Source organism: Scyliorhinus torazame, chromosome 6, assembly GCF_047496885.1.
Source record: "Scyliorhinus torazame isolate Kashiwa2021f chromosome 6, sScyTor2.1, whole genome shotgun sequence".
In the NCBI taxonomy this organism is placed as follows: Eukaryota; Metazoa; Chordata; class Chondrichthyes; order Carcharhiniformes; family Scyliorhinidae; genus Scyliorhinus; species Scyliorhinus torazame.
This window is the reverse complement of record NC_092712.1, coordinates 114,729,823-114,747,230: the sequence shown is the minus strand read 5'-3', so window position 1 is coordinate 114,747,230 and position 17,408 is coordinate 114,729,823. Positions and strand designations below refer to the sequence as shown.

The window sequence follows — 17,408 nt, the reverse complement described above, 5'->3', positions numbered from 1 at the left end:
ACCTTGGAGTTCAATTGCATAGTTCTCTGAAGGTGGCCACGCAACTTGAAACAGTTATTAAGGTGGTTTATAGGATCCTTCGGTTTATAAATAGAGGAATAGAGTATAAAAGCAAGGGAGTTATTCTACACCTCTCCAAATCATTGGTCAGACCACATCTGGACTATGGGTTCAGTTCTGGGAACCATATTTAAGGAAGGATGTTAAAGCCCTGGAGACAGTTCAGAGGAGATTTATTAGAATGATACCAGCAATGAGGAATTTTAGATACAAGGAGCGATTGGAGAAATTGGGCTTGTTCTCCTTGGAGCAGAGAAGAATAAGAGGCGACCTTATTGAGGTGTTCAAAATTCTGAACAATTTTGACAGGGTAAAGAAGGATATTCGGTTTCAACTAGTTGATATGTCAGTGACTAGTGGTCCCAATTTCAAGATGGTCAGCAAGACAGCTAGGAGTGAGATGAGGAGAAACTTCTTTACTCAGCGAGTTGTTGGGATTTGGAATGCGCTGCCTGGGAGAGTGTTGGAGGCGGATTCCAAAAGAAAGCTGGATACATATTTGAAAGGGAATAATTTAGAGGGATGCAGAGAATGGGACTAGCTGGGTAGCTCTTTTGGGAGCCGGTGCAGACACGATGGGCTGAATGGTCTCTTTCTGTGCTCTAAATAACAAATGATTGTGCCCTCAACTTCCTTTTCCTGTCTCCCCATGTACCCATTGGCTTTCTGATCACCCCTTGCACCCATTGGCTCCCTGGTCACCCCTTGTACCCATTGGCTCCCTGGTCAATCAAGAATCTAACTCAACCTTAAAAATATTCAATGACCCTGGCTCCACTGCTCTCTGGGCAAAAGAAATCTGCAGGCTAATGGCCCTCAGAGAAAAAAATTGTCCTCTTAAATGGGAAACCCTTTATTTTTAAACAGTGACCCCTAGTTCTGGTCTCTCCCACAAGGGAAACATCCTCTCAACCACCACCCTGTCAGGTCCTCTCAGGATTTTGTGTGTATTAATAAGATCACCTCTCATTTTTCTAATGGATACAGGCCCAACCAGTCCAACCTTTACTCAAGATAACCCCTTCACATCCCAGAAATCAGTTGAGTGAACCTTCTCTGTATTGCTTTTAACGCAATTATATTATTTCTCAAGTAAGGAGACCAAAACGTTAGAGTACTCCAGATGTAGTCTCACCAAAACTCTGTACAACTGTAGCAAAACGTCCCGACTTTTATATTTCATTCCTCTTGTAATAAACAATAACATTCTATTAACCTTCCTAATCACTTACTCCCCTCAGATTATTTTTTCCCCTCATCTCAGTCTCAAATAGGCAACATATTTTTAAACAGTGTCCCCTAGGTTCTAGATTCTCCCACGTGCAGCCTGTCAGGATCCCTCAGGATTTTGTATGTTTCAATCAAGTTGCCTCTACTCTTCGAAGCTGCAGTGGATGCAAGTCTAGCCTATCCAACCTTTCCGCAGAAGACAACTCACCATTCCAGGTATTAAGGGGCATCTTGACAAATACATGAATAGGATGAGAATAGAGGGATACGGACCCCAGAAGCGTAGAAGATTTTAGTTTAGACAGGCAGCATGGTCGACGCAGGCTTGGAGGGCCGAAGGGCCTGTTCCTGTGCTGTACATTATTTTGTTCTTTATAGCCTAGTAAACCTTCTCTGAAAGACTTCCAGTGCATTTACATCTTCCTGAAAGAAGGATACCAATACTGTACACAGTACTCCAAATATGGTCTCACCAATGCTCGGCATAACTGAAGTGTAACCTCTCTAATTTTATATTCAATTCCCCTTGCAATAAACATAACTTTCTATGAACCTTCCTAATTACTTGCTGTATCTGTTTACTAACCTGTCGTGTACAATTCATGCACTAGAATACCTAGATCCTTCTGAATCTCAGAGCGCTGCAATCTTTCACCGTTTAGATAGGCTTTAAAAAAACATCCTTCCAAAATGGACAATTTCCCACATTTCTCCACAATATACTTCATTTGCCAGATCTTTGCCCACTTGTATGCCTTTGTAGCCTCCTTACGTCCTCTTTATATCTTACTTTTCTACCTATATTTGTGTCATCAGCAAATTTAACGATCATACCATTGATCCCTGAAACAAGTCATTGATAGATTGTAAGTAGTTGAAGATACAGGACTGATCCCTGTGGCACTCTCTCTAGTTACAGCTTGCCAACCACAAAATTACTCATTTATCCCACGCACCGTTTTCAGTTAGCTAACCAATCCTCTATCCATGCTAATATGTTACCCACTACACCATGACCAGATTATAATCACTGCTCCCTTTTGCTTGATGTGGAGATGCCGGCGTTGGACTGGGGTGAGCACAGTAAGAAGTCTTACAACACCAGGTTAAAGTCCAACAGGTTTGTTTCGATGTCACTAGCTTTCGGAGCGCTGCTCCTTCCTCAGGTGAACGAAGAGGTATGTTCCAGAAACATATATATATATATATCTATATATATATATATATACATATATATATATATAGACAGATTCAAAGATGCCAAACAATGCTTGGAATACGAGCATTAGCAGGTGATTAAATCTTTACAGATCCAGAGATGGGGTAACCCCAGGTTAAAGAGGTGCGAATGGTGTCAAGCCAGGACAGTTGGTAGGATTTCGCAGGCCAGATGGTGGGGGATGAATGTAATGTGACATGAATCCCAGGTCCCGGTTGAGGCGCACTCATGTGTGCGGAACTTGGCTATAAGTTTCTGCTCGGCGATTCTGCGTTGTCACGCGTCCTGAAGGCCGCCTTGGAGAACGCTTACCCGGAGATCAGAGGCTGAATGCCCTTGACTGCTGAAGTGTTCCCCGACTGGAAGGGAACATTCCTGCCTGGTGATTGTCGCGCGATGTCCGTTCATTCGTTGTCGCAGCGTCTGCATGGTCTCGCCAATGTACCACGCTTCAGGACATCCTTTCCTGCAGCGTATGAGGTAGACAACGCTGGCCGAGTCGCACGAGTATGTACCGCGTACCTGGTGGGTGGTGTTCTCACGTGTAATGGTGGTATCCATGTCGATGATCTGGCACGTCTTGCAGAGATTGCCATGGCAGGGTTGTGTGGTGTCGTGGTCACTGTTCTGAAGGCTGGGTAGTTTGCTGCAAATAATGGTTTGTTTGAGGTTGCGCGGTTGTTTGAAGGTAAGTAGTGGGGGTGTGGGGATGACCTTGGCAAGATGTTCATCTTCATCGATGACGTGTTGAAGGCTGTGAAGAAGATGTCGTAGTTTCTCCGCTCCGGGAAAGTACTGGACGACGAAGGGTATTCTGTCGGTTGTGTCCCGTGTTTGTCTTCTGAGGAGGTCGGTGTGGTTTTTTGCTGTGGCGCGTTGGAACTGTCGATCGATGAGTCGAGCGCCATATCCCGTTCGTACGAGGGCACCTTTCAACATCTGCAGATGTCTGTTACGCTCCTCCTCGTCTGAGCAGATCCTGTGTATACGGAGAGCTTGTCCATAGGGAATGGCTTCTTTAATGTGTTTAGGGTGGAAGCTGGAGAAGTGGAGCATCGTGAGGTTATCCGTGGGTTTGCGGTAAAGCGAAGTGCTGAGGTGACCGTCCTTGATGGAGACGAGTGTCCCCAAGAATGCAACTGATTTTGGAGAATAGTCCATGGTGAGTCTGATGGTTGGATGGAACTTATTAATGTCATCGTGTAGTTGTTTCAGTGATTCTTCGCCGTGGGTCCAAAGGAAAAAAATATCAATGATGTATCTGGTGTATAACGTCGGTTGAAGGTCCTGTGTGGGGAGTAGGTCTTGTTCAAACTTGTGCATGAAGATGTTGCCGTATTGGGGTGCGGATTTGGTCCCCATAGAACATCACAGCGCAGTACAGGCCCCTCGGCCCTCGATGTTGCGCCGACCTGTGAAACCACTCTAAAGTCCATCTACACTATTCCCTTATCGTCCATATGTCTATCCAATGACCATTTGAATGCCCTTAGTGTTTGCGAGTCCACTACTGTTGCAGGCAGGGCATTCCATGCCCTTACTACTCTTCGAGTAAAGAACCTACCTCTGACATCTGTCTTATATCCATCTCCCCTCAATTTAAAGCTATGTCCCCTCGTGCTAGACATCACCATCCGAGGAAAAAGGCTCTCACTGTCCACCCTATCCAATCCTCTGATCATCTTGTATGCCTCAATTAAGTCACCTCTTAACCTTCTTCTCTCTAATGCAAACAGCCTCAAGTCCCTCAGCCTTTCCTCATCAGATCTTCCCTCCATACCAGGCAACATTCTGGTAAATCTCCTCTGCACCCTTTCCAATGCTTCCACATCCTTCCTATAATGCAACGACCAGAATTGCACGCAATACCACAAATGCGGCCGCACCTGAGTTTTGTACAACTGCAACATGAACTCATGGCTCCGAAACTCAATCCCTCTACCAATAAAAGCTAACACACCGTACGCCTTCTTAACAACCCTCTCAACCTGGGTGGCAACTTTCAGGGATCTATGTACATGGACACCGAGATCTCTCTGCTCATCCACACTGCCAAGAATCTTACCATTAGCCCAGTACTCAGTCTTCCTGTTATTCCTTCCAAAATGAATCACCTCACACTTTTCTGCATTGAACTCCATTTGCCACCTCTCAGCCCAGCGCTGCAGCTTATCTATGTCCCTCTGTAACTTGTAACATCCTTCTGCACTGTCCACAACTCCACCGACTTTAGTGTCATCTACAAATTTACTCACCCATCCTTCTACGCCCTCCTCCAGGTCATTTATAAAAATGACAAACAGCAGTGGACCCAAAACAGATCCTTGTGGTACACCACTAGTAACTGGACTCCAGTCTGAACACTTCCCATCAACCACCACCCTCTGTCTTCTTCCAGCTAACCAATTTCTGATCCAAACTGCAAAATCTCCCTGAATCCCATGCTTCCGTATTTTCTGTAGTAGCCTACCGTGGGGAACCTTATCAAATGCTTTACTGAAATCCATATACACCACATCAACTGCTTTACCTTCATCCACCTGTTTGATCACCTTCTCAAAGAACTCAATAAGGTTTGTGAGGCACGACCTACCCTTCACAAAACTGTGCTGACTTTGTCTAATCAAATTATTCCTTTCCAGATGATTATACACCCTATCTCTTATAAACCTTTCCAAGATTTTGCCCACAACAGAAGTAAGGCTCACTGGCCTATAGTTACCGGGGTTGTCTCTACTCCCCATGGCTGTTCCGTGCGTCTGGATGAAGAACTTGTTGTCGAAGGTGAAGACGTTGTGATCCAGAATGAAGCGGATGAGTTGCAGAATTGCGTCTGGAGATTGGCAGTTGTCGGTGTTGAGTACTGAGGCTGTTGCAGCAATGCCGTCGTCATGGGGGATGCTGGTGTAGAGTGCCGAGACGTCCATTGTGACGAGGAATGTTCCTGGTTCAACTGGTCCATGGGTGCTGAGTTTCTGTAGGAAGTCCGTCGTGTCACAACAGAAGCTGGGTGTACCTTGTACGATGGGTTTCAAGATGCCCTCGATGTAGCCAGAGAGGTTCTCACACAGGGTCCCATTGCCTGAAACGATAGGACGGCCTGGTGTGTTGGCCTTAAAACATGTCACATCTCTCACTCTTTCCAGTTCAGAGTGAAGGTTGACTTGAAATGTTAACATTCCATCTCCATAGGTGCTGCCAGACCCGTTGAATATTGCAACAAATTATGCACAGCTTTTTTGTTTTTTATACAAGGCTACATCATGGTTTCTAGGTTTGCTCTTTTCCTTTATCTGATACCACACTATTTTCTCCCTCTGAAGAAACAAAATCTGTCACGATAAACAACCATCATCTGATATCAGGGGGGGCTGAAGGATTCAATACATCCCCAAGAGGTTTTTAAATTCAAATATATAGACTATAGAAACGTAGAATCCCTACATTGCAGTAGGAGGACATTCGGCCCATCGAGTCTGTACTGACCCTCTGAACGAGTGCTTCACCCAAGCTCACACCCCGCCCTATCCCATTAATCAACCTGCACATCTTTTTGGACACTAAGGGGCAATATAGCATGGCCAATCCACCTACAACTGCAAATTAAAAAATACTAGAATTACTTGTCCAATTCTAGGAAAGAATGACTGTTTTATGGTAGAAGATAGGAAACAATATTCATTTTAAGACACTAGAAACTGTTAAATACTACAAAATCAGGCGAGAGCGCAACAGGCCATTCAGCTCGACTTTCTGCTCACATTGGTCTGGTCTCATCTCACCCTGATCTCATTCACCCATTTCATCTATCCCTATAACATAACTTGCTAGTCCCTGTTTTCTCATGTGTTTCTTTCATGTATTTATTTAGTTTTCCCTGAAATGCTGTGTTTATTTAGTTTTCCCTGAAATGCTATTTAGAGTCATAGAATCATACAGCGCAAAAAATCAGGTAACATATACTTTAGCCACAGCCTTACAACGCATCACTGATTCACACCGTGTTGCTCTCCTATGGAGAGTTGGAAGTCATGTGCTCGTGGCCGAGGAAAGGGATGAAGGTGAAATGGGGACACGAGAAGTGGAAACCCAATTTAATATCTCACTTCTTCCATCAGGCAGGAGATACAAAAGTCGGAGAACACACATGGACGGGCTCATATACAGCGTCTTCCCTGTACCAGACTCCTAAACGACCCTCTTAAGGACTGACCTCATTCACACTACACCCCTGTATGCTTCATCCAATGTCAGTGTTATGTAGTTACAGTGTGTACCTTGTGTTGCCCTATTATGTATTTTCTTTTATTTCCTTTTCTTTTCATGTACTTAATGATCTGTTGAGCTGCTCGCAGAAAAATACTTGGTAAACGTGACAATAAAAAAAAAATCCAATCCACTTGTTGCATTCCTTTTCAACCAGTACACAACATTCTGCCTCCTCCCTTGAACGCCAAGTCTGTCCCAGTACATTTGCAAGAGAGCAGTCTTTTCTATAGATCTTATGGGCTCCAACACACAGAGGTTGTTGGCCAAGAACAGTGCAATAGTCAGAGCAGGAATTTGAGCAGCTTGTCTCTACGTCTTTTTAAGACTTAGGGGTTGTACCATGCAGGAGAGGTATGCAAAGTTTTAGTAAAGTTTTGTATCTCATCAAGGGTGTTTGAGAAAATGTTAAGTTTAAAACAAATCAAATTACATTAAATGAATTTTCAGCTCTTTGACATGTTGCCCATTCTTCTGTTCTGGGTATCAACTTGCTTGTTTAGTTGCTTATTGATGAATGTGAAGGGATAAATTGATGGTGACCAGTTGGTGGGTGGCGAATGAATGAATGGTAAGTTACAAGACGGCTTTGTGTCAACTGGGGGTGGGGGAAAAGCACTGGACTTTGGTCTAGTATGAATGGCTAACTGTGTCTTCAAGTTATTAGGGAATCTCTGGCATCTCGAGCAGCATTCTGAGCGGATGTGGCATTTAGTGCCTTATCTTCACGTCCATTGGATCTTCAGATGATGAACACAGAGTGGTTTATTCCTCCAGCACTTCTACTTCTGCGGCCCAATGCTGTGCAGAATGCAACACAATGATTATCCTGGAGACCTTCACTGATGAGTGCTGAAGGGTTTCTTCAGATCTGGCCAGGCACCTGAAATGCATCTTGAGGATGCCAATTAATTGCTTGATGACACACCTGGTTATTATGTGGCTGTCACAGAGTGCTTTTGGAGTTAATTGGTGGGGTTCCTCAAGGTTGTTGTTAGCCAGGGATGGAGAGGGGTATCCACTGGCACCTGGCAACAATCGTATAAGAGTACTTCCAAGCATGAACAGGACAGGAATGTTGAATGACATTGCATGAAAGCATCATAGCAACTTTAGTTTAGAGCTATAAGCATCATAGCTTGTCGTTACAGACCAGCAGAACACCGCTCACCCGTCAGGTTGCAATTTTTGTATCAATGGCATGCTGCACGTGTGGGGAAGAAGCCAGAAACATAAAGCCAAGTGCCCGTTCATTTTGATTGTTGTCCCAGGGAAAAATTACAAACTGCCATCCCTGACAAATAACCCATCCATCCATCATTTATATGCAGCCAACTAGAGACCCCTGAAATGTCTCTGGTAATAACCCAGAAGGAACTAAAAATAATTGAGGGCCAATGGCCACTTTCATATCTAGTATAATGCGTGGCCAACAGGGAACACTTCTAAGAAGCTGTAATTGTCTGTAAATAGCTGACATAACAATTTCAGCTTCTGGAAGCAAGAACTCTGGTCCAAGGTACAAAATAATTTCTTGCAACTACAGCATGCTTGTCTCACACTGCATTGTCGGCTACCTCCAGGATCTGAATGGTATGATTATATAGGCCAGTATGTATAGCCAGCAAATCATGTTTGTACAAATATGCCCTCTTTCAATGGTGGGGATTGTAATGTCAGAGTAAACTGGCTTGAAAGAGTGAAGCACCTTTTTACAGAGCAGCTGGAATGACATAGTAGTCATACGACTGTGGGTTAATGACCATTCCTATTGATATCAATTCAGAGAATCAGGCTCTTTAACCCTTCCATTGAGCTCATGATTTTTTAAATTGCAATCTATGGGTGAATAGCGAGGATTCAAATCAGACCAGGTTCCATCCCAAATCTGTACATTCTCACATGTTGATATATATGCTGTACATTTCCAGTCTTGTGCTTTTTACTATTTTAAATTCAATTATTATTTCCTTTGCAAGCTAAACAAATATGGTTCCAAGAATTCTTCTTGACAGCTCCTTGAAACAAATTGCTTAAATGAATGTAGCCACATATCTATTAGCATATAATAATCAGCAACCAATCATTAAACACCGAAATTTGGGTTTGGACAGTGGATTTTAAAATGCATAACAAATGAAAATGATAGCTGTATATTTCATCTAGGACCCCCAGCCTCAACAATTAAAAATGTTACCGTGGGCTCGGAGCAGTGCCTCTGCAGTAAAAAGCGGGGCTTGAAGCATGTCTGCAGTTTCCACTATCAGCATATCCTTGAGCCTCCTCAGGTCCTGCGGCCTTAGGCCCTCGTATGGCTTCAGAATGGAAGAAAATACCAAAAAGGTATTAATTGGATAAAAACTTGTATATTGACAATGAAACTGCCAATCATATTTACAAAATCTATAGTCACAAAATTCATTACAAACATGTAGGTCACTTACATAAAACTCCTGTTTCTTTCTAAATGCTGAAAGTATTATGATACATAGTTCATAATAACCCCAAAATTAACAATTCAAAATGCTAAATTAAGGCAATAGCTCCATATTGAACAGTTCCTCTCCAAAGTCACTCACCATCCTGACTTGGAAATAGATTGCCGTTCCTTCACTGTTGCTGGGGCTAATACCCTCCCTAACAGCACTGTGGGTGTACCTACACCACATGGATTGCAGAGGTTCAAGAAGGCAGCTCACCAGCACCTTCTCAAGGGCAATTCGGGACGAGCAACAAATGCTGGCACAGCGAAGCCCACATCCCGTAAAAATGTATTTGAAAAAAAATCCCTCTCTAGCATCTCTCATCATTCCAACACCATCTCCAAGCTCATCTCAACCATTATCCCTTCCTCACTAAACTGCCAACCACCCTGTTTTGCAACCACATTAATACAACACATTAGCCACACAAATCTACATTGGCTTCTGGTCTCCGTGCACCCCCACACGCCCCCATCCAAACATCCCAAATTTAAAATTTGTCCTTTAATGGCCTTGCCTCCTCCCCGCCTCTGCAAACTCTTCTGATTCTAGCACTCCGAAAAGATTCTATTTACACGACCTCTAGTCTATTCACACCCCTTTTCTCTAACGATTAGTCAATTTCAGCCATCTAGTCTTTACACTCTTGAATTCCTTTCCTGAATCCTTCCATTCTCCACTTCAATTTCCTTTTCAAATCCTCCACCCATTAAAACCCACTCTTCAACCAAGTTTTTTGGCATGCCGTAAACATTTCCATGTTTGGTTTAGTGTCAATTTGCTGTTGCTGGTTAAACTCCCATGGGTCTCAGCATTATGGAATATATATCTTGAGATCACAATTATATGGAGCTTTTTCACAGCTACAACTGTCAAAACAGTTATAAAAACAACTTCTGAAAATTGTACCTCCTTTCTGTCCAAAGCCGCATACTCTGCTTCCACTTCTTCGGCTTCTGGATCTCGCGAAAATACCATTCGTGACTCAAGATTGAGAGCAAGATCCTTGTGATGTTGTTTCTCCGCACAGTCGCAGGGAGTGTCTCGGTTTTCGTTTTCTGCAAACAGGTCTGCATCATACTTAACTAAAAGCTGAAATCAAGGAAAAAGAAAAGGCAAAGTTTCTGTCTCAGTTTTAATATGGTTAGTAAATCCAGACCATGCAAATGAGACTTGGTGATACTTTAAGTGGGTCACAATAAAACAGTTGGACTAATGGACAAAGCCACTGCCTATTGTCACTAAGATTTACATTATACTGATAATGTTGAGCGAGGTAAAATAATATACCAATACATCTCTATAACATCTTGCGTACAGTTGGTTGTCTATATTATTACCAATGGACCACATTCACATTTGTTTTAGTCTCACTGGCTAGGTTTTGGAAAGTATGTTGTTCTTTTTAATCAGATTTCACCAGTCATGTGATGCAAATGAAAAAGGAAAAGGAAGAGAGAAAGAGTGGGGAAAAATGAACAAGACAAGAGCAACAGGAAGAAAAAGACTTCAATGGGGTAGGAGAAGGCTAAGCAACAACAAAAAAAAAAAAGCAGCAAATATCATTTATAAAATATATACATTTTTACATTATTCAATTGCTATTTCATAACAATTACAAAGAACTTGTACTAAGTTATATTATGTTCATCAGCTTCTACTGGATTTGTGGCATTCTTTTATTCATTCATGGGAGCTGGACATTACTGGCATGACCAGCATTCATTGTCTATCCATAATTGCCGTCGAGAAGGTGGTGGTGAGCTGCCTTCTGGAACTGCAATAGTCCATGTGGGATAGGTATACCAACAGTGCTGTCATGATGCGAGTTCCATGATATTGATCCAGGTGTGACGAAGATAATGGTGAAATACTTGCAAGTTAGGAATGTGCACGACTTGGAGGGGAGGATGCAGGTACAGCCATTCTCATGCACTTGCTGCCCTAATTTTTGTTCATGGTAGAGGGCGCAGAGTTGGAAGTTGGTGCCGAAGAAGCCTTGGCAAATAATTGTAGCTCATCTTGTAAATGATGCACATTGCAGTCATGGTGAAAAAAGGGTCAGGGAAGGATGAATTTAAGTTGGTGGATGGATGAGGTGCCTGTTCGTGGATGAATGAGGTGCCTATCAGGCTTTGGGGACATCAGGCAGAATATTACTTGCCATAAAATACCCAGTTCCTGATTGGTCTTGTAGTTAAAGTATTTATCCAGTCCTCCTCATCTCGGTTTTAAAGGATCGTCCATTTAGTCTGAGATTGTGTCCTCTGCTGCTAGTTTTTCCTACAAGTGGAAACATCCTCTCCACATCCACTCTATCCAGGCCATGCAGTATCCTGTAAGTTTCAATAAGATCCCCTCCACATCATTCTAAACTCCAACGAGAAAAGTCTCAGAGTCCTCAACCGTTCCTCATACGACAAGCTCTTCATTCCAGGGATCATTCTTCTGAACCTCCTCTGGACCGTTTCCAAGGCCAGCACATCCTTCCTTAGGTATGGGGCCCAAAACTGCTCACAATACTCCAAATGGGATCTGACCAGAGCTTTATTTAGCCTCCGAAGTACATCCCTGGTCTTGTATTCTCGCCCTCTCGACATGAATGCTAACATTGCATTTGCCTGCCTAACTGCCGACTGAACCTGCAAATTAACCTTAAGAGAATCGTGAACACGAACTCCAAGTCCCGTTGTGCTTCTAATTTCCTAAGCATCTTCCCATTTAGAAAATAGTCTATGCCCTCATTTCTCCTTCCAAAGTACATAACCTCACACTTTTCCACATTGTATTCCATCTGCCACTTCTCTGCCCACTCTCCTAGCCTGTCCCAAGTTCTTCTGCAGCCTGCCCGATTCACCTCAATTTGGTTTTGGAAGATGTACAGATATGCTCCTCTTTTCCCCTCATTCAAGCTGGTTTCAGCAGGCCACGTAGCTTCTGTTTTTTTGAAGAGTTAACAGGGAAGGTTGATAAGGGAAATGCTTTGGCTGTGGTGTATATGGATTTGTAAAAAGCATTTGATACAGCGCCACACAAGACTTTGAGCAAAATTCTAGCTCATGAAATAAAAGGGAAAGTAGGCACTTGGATAAGAAATCGGCTGAGTAATAATAAGTATTTGTTTTCAGGAGGAAAGTTTGACGGAGAGTTCTGCAGGAGTCAGCGTTGGGAGCCTTGCTCCTCCTGATATATATATTGATGACCTAAACTGTGGAGTGCAGGGCATGATTTCAACATTTGCAGATGATACAAAGATTGGAAGGGTTGTCAACTGTGATGAGGATAGTCTTGAGCTTCAAAAGGAAAGACTCATGGCAGATGAAGTTCAATGCAGAGAAGTGCGAGGTGATTCATTTTGGTAGTAATAATGCGGAGAGACTGTATAAAATCAAGGGAGAAACACTTATGAAGGTGCAGGAACAAAGGGATCCCTGTGTATATGTACATAAATCATTAGAGGTGGCAGCATATTGAGAGAGCAGTTAGTAAAGCATATACTACCCTAGGTTTTATTAATAGGGACACTGAGTACAACAGTAAGGAGGTCATGTTGAACTTGTAGAAGATACTAGTCAGGCCTCATCTGGAGTATTGTGTCCAGTTCTGGATGCCATACTTGAGAAAGGATGTGAAGGCATTAGAGAGAATACAGAACAGATTCACAAAAATGATTCTAGGGATAAAGAACTGTAGCTACGAGGATAGATTGGAGAGGTTGGGTCTGTTTACTGACAGGTGACTTGATAGAGGTATTCATGATCCTGAGGGGTACGGGCAGGGTAAAGAGTGACAAATTGTTTGTTCTCAAGTGTACATCGAGAACTAGAGTGTACAGTTTCAAAATAATGGGCAAAGTAGAAGTGATGTGAGGAAAACAATTTTTATCCAGAGGGTGATTGGAGTCTAGAACAAACTTCCTGAGAGGATGGTGGATGCAGGTTCAATCGAGATATTCAAAAGGGAACTGGATTGCGATCTAAAAAAAATGTTTAAGGTAGGAGAGTGGTATTAGGCAGAATGCTCTTTCACAGGGCCAGTGATGAATTGATGGGCTGAATGGCTACTTTCTGCACTATAAAGATTCTGTGATACTTTGCCAAGCATCTCTTAGGTTTTTGCTACTCACAGAAGCAACTGAAAGTTATGCAACTCGACTGCAGAACTGTGGCAAGTCTCAGACTTTATCTTCTTTCAACATATAGGTATCTTCCATTTGTTTGCTAACGCCTGATAGTAGTATGGATAAGTTCAGAACTCTATGCAGTGTGAGAATTGAACCTATGTTCCCCATGCACTTTGTGTCACCCTTTAGTTTTAAATGTAATGTATTATTTGTCATGTTTTATATAAATCAGTCGGCAAATATTAAAGCATTAAGAAAAGATTTATTTGCACAAAAATGTAAAGATAAAACTTGGAGACACATTGTGATTGTGATGATTTTACTACAAATTTTCCAATTACACGTTTTTAGAAAGGCAAAATTCGTAAACTGACATAAGGATTTCTTAAATTTGACAAAGGGTCACCTGGACTCGAAATGTTAGCTCTTCTCTCCCTACAGATGCTGCCAGACCTGTTGAGATTTTCCAGCATTTTCTTTTTGGTTTCTTAAATTGATGGATTTGACCATTTCACAAAATAGGGAGAAGGAAATCAGAATATATAATTCCAGAATAGCCATATAATCCTTTGCTTTACACAGTACATATAATTATGATTGGTATCCAAACTAGAAATCATCTAAACCACATGGTAACCAGAAGACAATTACCTCAACACATGTTTTCATCCCTGAGGCAGCAGCATAGTGCAAAGGTGTGAACTTTTTATTATCAGTGGCATTGTTTTCAGCCTTCTCGAACTCTCCTTGATCCAGCCTTGCACCCTTCCACTTAAGGATCAATTGAAGACATTCAGCTCGCTTTCCATCATCTTCATTGGGTCGTGCAAGGCGAGGCTGCAGGGTTGCTTCAGGTAGCATGATATGCGGTCCCATACACAGTAAATGCAAAGCAGTCTCATTATGTACATTCTGCTTGTTTGGGTTCCCATCTTTATTATAAAGGAATATTCTGTTTGGCAGAAGAGAACTGACTTTAACACCAAGTAAATCATTGCCTGCACACAACAATTTATCTTATCCAGTCTAAAATCAATAGCTTTGGTCAAACTCACTTGTCTGCTGTAAAGTATAAAAGCACGTAGCTATGATCATTACTATCGATAGTGTAGCGCAGGGACAGCAAATTTTGTGCCAATTAGCTTGGGAAAGAATCATTTTTATCTGATTAAGGCTTCAAAATAATCTCCAATTGTTATATTCCTTCTCAACTGCGATATTTGATCCTTTGGTAAAGAGCTGCAACAACTCACAATGTAAATAAAAAGGGATTCACATGTTGGAGTGAGTACAATAATCTTAGTTGGTAAATACATATTACAATGGTATCAAACTTGTTAAACAAGTTACAAATTAATAAGTAAACAAAGGCCTGAATTCTGCAGCCAGCAGTGAAGTGACAGCATTGAGTGTTGGCCTTGAAGAAAATAGGCCACAAATATCTAGTAACCTCGGTGGCATGAGTTTCCTCTTTCACGTTAGTTTGAATCTGGCACCAAGTCAAAGGGATCGTCAGGTGTCCAGCAATAGTGACATCATCAAGCAGGCAAAGCAGCCAATCACATTGACTATCACTAACAGCAAACCAGGAAGCAAAATGCACTGAGTGATCATTCTTAATTTTGGATACAAGTTTTAGAGCGCAAGATAAATGGTATAGACCTGCACGTGGGACTAAAGGTAGAAGCTGAAATATCATAAGCAAAATTTAACAACAGAATACTTTATCACAATGAAGTAGTTTGACAGTTCATAAATGTAAAATTAGTTTTTTCAGGGATAATGAGGCTGTCCAGCAGTAATTGTGAACTTAATAGGTCTTTTAAAAACCCAGTTACATCTGTGAACAAGGTGCAACATTTTTCCAAATGTTTTCACAGTGAGACTAATAACGTAGAAGGCACGTTCTGGACAGTTCAGTGATTTACATTTGATTGCAGAAGGACACACACTGTTTGTCCTCTGGGAATTCCAGCAACTTCTAGATTTCCATGTTTAACTGCTTCTGTGCAGATTGCAGAAATTGCTATCACTTAGAGGTGCAATGACTGTGAACACTTATAGCTTTGCTTTTATTACTACTGTGAAATCTGGGCCAAAATGTATGTTACTTCACATTAAATAGATTTGAAAAAATATTTTTGTTCATTTGATTCAATTGGAAAAAAAATAACAGTTAATAAACATTGGGCAACTTAAGTACTAAAAAAGAAAATCACATCAAGAGCATTTTCCGGGGCAGCACGGTGGCGCAGTGGGTTAGCCCTGTTGCCTCACGGCGCCGAGGTCCCAGGTTCGATCCCGGCTCTGGGTCACTGTCCGTGTGGAGTTTGCACATTCTCCCAATGTTTGCATGGGTTTTACCCCCACAACCCAAAGATGGGCTGGTTAGGTGGATTGACCACGCTAAATTGCCCCTTAATTGTAAAAAATGAATTGGGTACTCTAAATTTATTTTAAAACAAGCATTTTCCGACCACTGGTGGAAGTATCTAAACAAAAAGTATTTTTTAACTATAGTTTCATTCATTATCCAGCTTAATTATGTCAGCTTTCTACTCACCACTGCAAGGCAATGGCAAAAAAAAAAATTGTGGTTCATTCATCTACCTGCTTGATGGAATTAATTTAAATTAAATTAATTTTGATGGTACAATTTTTTTAAAAAGTAGGCTCAATGCAGTTCCTAGTTAGCTTGAGGTCACAGCACAAATTTCAGGTTAACTTATCACCAACTGGTAATAAATTTGTAGTCTGACCAAGGTAAAATAGAGGTGGTTGAACATCAGCCTGAAAATGGTATGCAATTGTCATGTGAGAGCACTTTTAAGTGATGGATGTTTAAGCAATGTACCTTTAAGAAAACAGTGATGTCAGAGAGTGGGTGGGGCTGAGGTCAGGCCAGCCATTTTGCAGTTTAGTTTTGCAGGTTTTTATTTTCAGTTTTGAAAAGAGTTGGTGTGTGTCTGTGTTTTGCAGTGAGCTGTGACGTCTGCCATAAAAGACCATCTCTGGATCATTTGGGTGATTTAAACTCATAATTGTAAAGCCTTTAACTTGATGTGATACTGTTTAAAGGTGTTAAGTCTCTTGGAAGTTTGAAGGAACATTTTAAGGAGTTATTTACTGTTGCAATATTTTCTGAGTTATCTTTGAAGTAAGGGGTGTTGAGAGATCCAATGTTTATTTAAGATGTTAAGTTGAGTTCATGGAATAAACAGTGTTTTGTGTTTAAAAACCTACGTGTCCATAATTGTAATCCCACACCTGGGGAAAAAGCTGCGTGCTAGGAAAAGCAACAAATCCATTAAAGGGAGAGGTTGGTTGAACTCCATGATACATTTTGGGGTTCTAAAAACGCCTCGCCAATAACACAATGCATGATACCCTGCTCAGGTTGAGGCACAGTAACATAGGTTTTGTACACTGCCAGTACAAGGGGAGGCAATAATGCAGTGGTACTGTCGCTGGATTAATAATTCAGAGACCCCGGGTTTGAATCCCACCATGGCAGATGGTGAAATTTGAATTCGATAAAAATATGGAATTAAAAGTCTAATGTTGATCATTCAACCTTGTCAATTGTCGTAAAATCCATCTGGTTCACCAGTGAAGAAAATCTGCCGTCCTTACTTGGTCTGGCCTACATGTGACTCCATGTCACCCAATGTGGTTGAATGCAATAGATGCTGGCCCTGGCATTGACGCCAACTCAAATGAAAAAAAAAAATCAAGACTACCTTGGCATTGCTCAACCTTTGATGGAAAAACTGTTCTATTCCCGAACCGCACTGATATCTCTGATCTTGATGAGGCAAAAACAATTCAAAAACGGACAGCACAAATTTTAAAAAAATCAATTCTCATACTCGCTCCCATCAGCTCCCAAGTTATTTTTTTCTGTTGATTAGACAGCAGCCACCAAGAGTCATATTCAAAACACCAATGAGGTCAGGTCACCAGCTACTCCTCACTGAAACAACTGGCTGGCAGGAGTTCTGGTTGAAAAACAAGTAATAGCGGAGAT

The 17,408-nt window shown here is 41.8% G+C and overlaps 1 protein-coding gene across 2 annotated transcripts in view; it reads right to left on the bottom strand.

Moving 5' to 3' along the window:
* The window catches only part of LOC140424963 (ankyrin repeat and IBR domain-containing protein 1-like), a 100,300-nt gene that overhangs the window by 53,806 nt on the left and 29,086 nt on the right, over positions 1 to 17,408 (bottom strand). For both annotated transcript variants that reach the window (XM_072508696.1, XM_072508697.1), the window contains exons 3-5: positions 14,033 to 14,333; positions 10,168 to 10,350; positions 8,973 to 9,090 (exon numbers count right to left, since the gene is read on the bottom strand). In XM_072508696.1, the coding sequence (XP_072364797.1) occupies positions 8,973 to 9,090; positions 10,168 to 10,350; positions 14,033 to 14,333 (602 nt within the window). The remainder of the gene's footprint in view (positions 1 to 8,972; positions 9,091 to 10,167; positions 10,351 to 14,032; positions 14,334 to 17,408) is intronic.